General features: G+C 42.9%; 1 protein-coding gene across 1 annotated transcript; it reads left to right on the top strand.

The window, feature by feature from the left end:
- The first annotated feature begins 278 nt into the window (after positions 1-278).
- On the top strand, positions 279-6709 carry Il1b (interleukin 1 beta). Its single transcript, XM_020186597.2, has 7 exons — positions 279-374; positions 825-886; positions 1516-1564; positions 3085-3286; positions 3845-4009; positions 5077-5207; positions 5926-6709. Exons 2-7 carry the CDS (start codon positions 840-842, stop codon positions 6133-6135), a joined length of 804 nt encoding a protein of 267 aa, XP_020042186.1. The 5' UTR covers positions 279-374; positions 825-839; the 3' UTR covers positions 6136-6709.
- Positions 6710-7324: the final 615 nt, after the last annotated feature.

Raw genomic sequence — 7324 nt, 5'->3', positions numbered from 1 at the left:
ATCCAGTATTTTACTATTGACATCATCTGTACAGTAGTCCTAAGAAAAGCAATGCTTATTTGCATAATGACACATTTGCAAAATGTGTCATCATTTGCTACCCCTTGTTCTTCCAAGGACTAGGGAATTATTTCGGTGTATCAGACCCTTCCCCCCAGAAGTTCCCACCAACCCTCTTCCTCTCCTTCCCCCACTCCATGCTTACAACTTGATTGTGAAATCAGTTAACCAAAGGGGAAATTTTCTCAGCTCTTTACTTCTGCTTTTGAAGGCCATAAAAGGTGAGAGAGAACTGGCAGATCACAAATCTCTTCGAGGTTTGAGGCATAACAGACCTATCTGGGATTCTCTCCAGCCAGTCTTCCATCACTCAAGTATGGCTTTAACTCTTACTTACAACTAGGTTTCTCTCTCTCTCTTTCTCCATCCCTCCCTCCTTCCCTCACTCCCCTGACTCTCCTCATGCCTCCTTCTCTGCCTGAGGGTTGGTAGAATGTTTGCAAAAATGTCAAGTATACTATTATGCTATGACTTATGAAATATATTCTGGAGTGAATACTGATTAGCTAGCAACAGGCATCTGAGGGATCAGTGTCAAAACCTCCTCCAAGCCTCCTAGCAATACTCTCCTGGTTTGATTTGGTGTAGCAGATGTTTTCCTCCAGACCCAAAGGACAGCTCTTTCATGCACTCACTCTTTCACTCGGAGATCATGACTTTGCATGCCTGCCAGGCACCAAATGCTGAAGGAAACTCACAGATGAAGGCATGCCTCAGGGGAACTGGCACTGCAAATGGTCACTCACTTTCTCCTCTTTTCACAGCTCTCTGAAGCAGCCATGGCAGCAGTTCCTGAACTCACCAGTGAAATAATGGCTTTCCACAGGTCAGTGGGGAGATGGAGATGGAGCTTAGCCATGTGCACAAGGCTCCCCTTTCAACAGTAGAGGGTGATCTGTGCTTAGAGGTGAGGAAGTGAAATCAGGCTTGAACTGTCTCCGTGGAGAGACAGGGTTTGATAACACACATTGTATCAAACAGATTCAGATTTGTCCCCAAATTACCTTCATCTGTGGCAAGTAGGGGTCAAGTCAACCTGATTTAAAGACTGCTTTCCCACTCCAGGTCCAGCCTTGGGACCATCTAGATGTTGTTGCTGCAGGTACTCTGACAGATATCAAATGGGAAGAAAAAATTCTAAGTGGACAATATAGGAGACCCCTCTGCAAGTATGACTTGGGTGGAAAGGAGAGAACAGATTTTAACTGACTCTGATAAATTAGAGTTTAAGCCTCAAGATCCAAAAGGGAGCACGTAGGGTGCCTACCTGCCTAGCCCATAATCTTACCTTCTAGACTGTTGCATGCATGTCACCATGGAACTTGCCAAAAGTCTTCAGGCAACTTTGAGTGGCATTCTGTTTACCTTCTTATTAACAGTGAAAATGTGTACACAGAAAGAAAAATAATCCTGTTTAGGAAACATCCCTAAATCATATCTCTGTTTTTATTACAGTGATGATAATGACCTGTTCTTTGAGGTTGATGGTCCCAAACAGATGAAGGTGAGACACTGGGCTTAGCTCCCATGCAGGGAAGGGTTCTGACAAGGGAAAAGCTCAAAGAAAAGGACTCTAGGCTTCAGTGTTCCCAGGGTATTTTGTGATGGAATGACTTTTGCCTCTTCCAGTAAGGTAGATACAGGCTGTGCAGCATGCTGACCTGGCCACCATGTAGCTCCCCCTACCATAGCCACTCACTGAGGCTTGGTGATAGTGGCCATGCTGTTTCATGGTAGAAAGACAGACAAATCTTCAACACAAATTGGGTCCTCCTTTCAGGAAAGGGATGCACTCTACTGTAATCACTTAAATTTAACTCTGTAACCCAGAGAGGATGACCTTGAGAATTAACACATGTCATCCCCTTTTAGGGTAGGATAGATTTTATGCTCCCTGGAGTAGAATTTAAGACCATAAAAAGATCAGTGATCTAAACAAGAAGATGAATTAGGAATTGAAAGAAAATTGTTCACTAGCTATTTGGCCGTCATCTGAAAAAAGCAGGACACAAACCAAATAATCTCAGAAATGCTGACATCCTGTAGCCTTCAGCTCTAGAATATTTTCAGTGCTAGCTTTTTATCCCAAATAAGTGGGTGGGGCTTTTTTTCAGACTCTCATCCCTACAGAGTGCCATGTTGATATTCCAGCTGTCCCTTCTTATTTTTTTGATTGCTGACAACTTCCTGAAGTTGTGTGGCTATCAACACAATTTGATCAATTGTGTGAATTGATAGACAGCTGCTTTTCTCTGACCTTTTTTCCAGTTCATGACACCTTCCCCTAGCCTCAAGTCTAGTCCTCAGTCATGTTAAAAGTATATTTCTTTTTTTTTTTTTAAGAACCAGTGTAACTGTTTACCAAAAGCCCTGGGTGGGGTCCCTTGGCTTCTGCCTGGCCCTGTCCCCCACTGCCTCCTTCAGAGCCTGTCTCTCAATCTGGAACAAGTGCTCTGGACAGGAACTGCCCTTCTGCCCAACTTTCCTGTGTGCTGTTAGAGGTCTCCATCTCTGTCCCTCAAGCTTTGAAATCAATATCATGCCTTGGGATGATGTAATATAGAATATCTCCAAATAACCAGAAAATGCTAACATATTTCGCAAACAGTAACCATTTTTAGAGTATCTGCAGAATGCCTATGAGAAAAAGGTTCTGTGTAGAAAAGTTGAGAGCTTGCTGAGTGAGCATGGGTGAATAGAAAATGCCATGATCATTATTGTCATGAAAAATTAAATGCACAGTGTTAAGCATTATAGATACAAAAAAAACATAGGGTTCAAGAAGTTGTAACTATATGGTAATATGGAGCATGTGTAAGAAAGATAAAGTAGAAATAGGATTTATTCTATAAGAATAGCATATAGGATGTCAAGAAGCCCACATGTTGGCTGCCATGTACCCTTGGACAAGCTACTTAACCTCTAGCTTTCAGAGACAGAGAGATTATGATTAGGATCTTGGTTATCTCTAAGGGCACATCCTGCTCTCTGATGTTAACCCAGGCATTCACGGTTTCTCCACAGTGCTGCTTCCAAGACCTGGACCTCTGCTGTCCTGATGAAGGCATCCAGCTGCAGTTCTCCCACCAGCACCTCAACAAGAGCTTGAAGCATGTGGTTTCTCTCATCGTGGCTGTGGAGAAGCTGAGGAAGAAACCTATTGCTTGCTCACAGGCCTTCCAGAATGATGACCTGAAGAACTTCTTTTCCTTCATCTTTGAAGAAGGTACTTAATGAGAGCAGGAACCTGAGAGCTTCACTTAGGTCCTTTTCAGCCCATCACTCAGCAGCCAACTACCCTCCCCAAGCTGAAGGCCCTTAAACTGAAGCCCCTTAAAGGTAGAAGCCCCAGTAATGAGAAGAAAACAAAAAAGCTTCAAAACCAAATCAATCATCACTTTAGTTGAAGATGTTCTTTTTGTAAAGACCTTGATAACTGCTTATATTTGTAACTCATTCACTCATTCTGAGGGCTTTTACTTACATTATCACCAGCAAGTCACAACCTTCCTGTTGGGCTGGTGTTATTACTTGCAACATTTTACGTAAGTTCCTCTATTGCTAGCTCACAAGAGCAATCAAAACTTGAGCCCCTATCTTATGGTGCCAGGCACAGTGTTCTTATCCACCCCACTCTTCCCAACTTCCTCCCGACCAATATTATAATCCAACTTTGACCAGGCATGCTTTGATGTCCTCCAAGAAACCAAATTCTGATGCCTCACATCCCTGGGCTTGTTCTTCTGATTCTCTGCCTAAACAACCTGTGTCCTCCAAATTTCAGAACCCATCTTCTATGAAACATGGGATGATGACGATTATGTGTGTGATGCATCAGTACGATCACTGAACTGCAGGCTCCGGGATGGACAACAAAAATGTCTTGTGTTGTCTGATCCCTATGAGCTGAAAGCTCTCCACCTCAATGGGCAGAATCTGAGCCAACAAGGTAATGGGACATCTTGGTTTCCTTCCTGGCTTCCTGGCAGCTTGCTATTTGTCCACATTTTGAATAAAATAGAATATGGAGGCAAATTATCAACAGAAGTAGAAAAAAAGCATAAAAATAGTATATGAGTGTTTGTATGGGGCCTAACCATGGTACCAGTTTAAATGCTTTGGCATGTCCATTTGTTAACAAGAGATATGACTAGGAAAGTTAGACTCTTCGAGTATTCCGGGCACCATTGTCCGGTCAAGTCACAAAGGTATAAAGTGATGCCACTGCTCCCGGAGTGTGGGGTCATCTGATGGGCGTGCCCTAACTGCCTGAGGGTTCTTTTTTCCTGCTGTTGAGCCTGAAACTAGAATGGCAGAGAGATAATATGTATATCCCTGTTGCCAACCCTGCCCCCTTGCTCCAAACATCCTTCCTGCCCCATACCACATGGCTCCTTACAGGAAAATTTACTTACCATCAGGAACTCATATCTCTCTGCCATAAATGGCAAGTTTATGTGGCAAGCCCATCTTTAGCTGTGGGGATCAACCTGGCATCATGCCACTGTGGCTGAGTAAGAGCATAGGGGCGGCGGCAGCATGTTCTTCCAAACTGCTGACCTTGAAGGGCACCATCTTGGGGATGAGGGAAGGAAACTTCCAGCTCTAACCTGGCCAGGGAGATCCTATTTCTTTTGAAAAAGAAATAGGAATTGAGTAGTTAGAGTGGCGCAGGGCCTCAAGTGAGACTGCTATAACTAAGGAAGATCAAAATGGTATCTCTTTTTTGAAGTCACTTTCCCCAGCTAAGCCATTGCTCTCCCAGTTCTTCCCACTTGCTGTTCTATGTTTCTGAAACAGTCTGAGAAACAGTCAGACCTTCTTTGGGTAACCCTGAATCAACCACTGACCTTGCTGTTTTCTGTGAGAAGCCCAGTTATCCGGTCTGTTAGGCCAAATGAAGCTCATTGTGAAGAGAGAATGCTAAGTTGTTCAGGTTCTGCATGTGCAGTCCAAGGTGTAAGCCCACTATACATTGCTGTAACCCTGACCACAAGACCCCTCTCCTTCTTCCAGTGGTGTTCTCCATGAGCTTTGTACAAGGAGAAGAAAGTAGCGGCAAAATACCTGTAGCCTTGGGCATCAAGGGGAAGAATCTGTACCTGTCCTGTGTGATGAAAGATGAGAAGCCCACCCTGCTGCTGGAGGTGAGTGAATACCAGAATGGAAGCCCTTTTTTGCTTCTTCTGAAGACCCTCAGACAATTTACTTCCCAGATAACCCTCTTCTTCTCACCCCACCCCACCCCTGGAAAATCTGGAAGCAGATCTGCTTGACAGTTTTGCATAAATGTAAAATAAATCGAATAGAGCTTTTAAATGCATGCAAACTTCAGTCCCACCAAGCTGCTAAACAATGTCCTGCCATTGTCACCACCCTAACAGATTACACACTGTGAAGACTACAAGGATCATACATTGTTACAGTTTCTCATTTGATAAATGACAACTTGGGCAACTAACCAGTTACAGGGACTTGTTGATCTCTACTCTGCTTCTAAAATCACCCCACCACTATTTGCAGTTTTTCTAGCAAAAGCTTCCTTTCCAAGTTGATATCGTTGTAGTACCTTAAGAAAAAATGAGGCAAAAGTACCTGGTAACTAATCTTCTTAGAAGCTTTCGCCTAATTTTCACTTTTAACTCACACCCACACAATGCTCCTCAGCATTGGTCCTAAGATTCAGAAGAGATGAAGGACTCTTTCAGTGATGTCATAGAAAGCTGAGGTCCCAAAGATAACTTGGGAGTCTGGCTCCTGAACCTGCAGCCTGCTCATTGGTCTTCTCTAGCAGCCTGAGGACATCTTTACCATAGTGTCTTTGCCCTTTCTCTCACAAAAATTCTTATTTTTATTTTGCTGCAGAGTGTCGACCCCAAACAATACCCAAAGAGGAAGATGGAAAAGCGATTTGTCTTCAACAAGATAGAAATCAAAAACAGGGTAGAATTTGAGTCTGCTCAGTTCCCAAATTGGTACATCAGTACCTCTCAAGCAAACCAACTGCCTGTCTTCTTGGGAAACAGCGGTGGCCAAGATATAACTGACTTCACCATGGAATTTGTGTCTTCCTAAACAGAATCATCCCAGCGGGTCCAAATGTGCTGAATGTAGCCTCTGCTCTAGGGCAGGCCAAAGGGGAATAGGAGGGTTCTGAGTGACTGCAGGATGAACTTGACTGTTGTCTCTGCTGAACCCAACTCCTTCCTTATAGGATGCTAAGGAGCTCAGTTGCCACCAGCCAGTGGACAACTCTCTCCACTCAGGGGAATCCTCAAACCCTCCTCCAAGCCAGGTTTCTCTCACTTGTCCTGCTTCCTCAAAGTCCTGATGGAACCCATGTCTTGTTCTGTTCAAGGAAACCCTCTGTCTTTTGTACCCAGTTTCTGATGAGCAACCACTTACCTATTTATTTATGTATTTATTGATTAGTGAATCTATTTAATTCAAGGGGACAGGAGGCAGCAATGCCTTCAAAAGACCTTTGCCATCAATATTTATGGAATCAATTTAATTTGGACTGCTTTTCTTCAGCCCTTTCATTAAGGCTGAAAATAGATAAGCTCACATTTTGTAGGTGGAAATAACCATAAATTAAAAATCTATGATCATATTGTTTCAATGAACCTGAAATAAATTTCACTGAAAAAAATTTTTGTTCTGGTTATTGACTTCTCCCATATTTCACACAGAAAGGTAAAGATAATTGGACCATGAGGGTTCTCATTGGAGGTCTAGAAGCCCACTCTTCATTGTTGAGTACACAAAGTACCTAGATATATCACTAGCCACAAAGACAAGCTCCTCACACATCCCCTTGATTTCTGTTTTCAACAAAAAGATATTCAGTTTACAAATTTTTATCTGAAAAGTTGTGTTGCTGAAATAAGGGTTGGTGGCAACGGTTACCAATGATTTGTCTGTTCAAGAATTCAACAGACATCTATTAAGCAAATGTATAACTAGGGGCTGAGAATAAAAAAATAAGAAAGATGGAAGTTCCTAGTTAAATAGGACAGGCAGAAATGTACAAGCAAAAATAAGGTTGTATGACAAGTAGAGACAAGATAAAAGTATGAAAGGAGTAGCCTGGAAGGAGTCACAAGATCTGGTAAGAGGTACAAAGTATCAAGGAGGGTGACATATGAGTCAGGCCTAAAGGGACAAGCAGAAGTTCCCTAGATAGGAAAATAAAGAAAGGGTACCCCAGACAGAGGGACAAGCATGAGCAAAAGCATAAAAGTATGAGAATAAATGCTGCAAA

This window comes from Castor canadensis, chromosome 12, assembly GCF_047511655.1.
Source record: "Castor canadensis chromosome 12, mCasCan1.hap1v2, whole genome shotgun sequence".
NCBI lineage: Eukaryota > Metazoa > Chordata > Mammalia > Rodentia > Castoridae > Castor > Castor canadensis.
The sequence above is the reverse complement of the archived record's forward strand: the minus strand, read 5'-3'. Positions and strand labels throughout refer to the sequence as shown.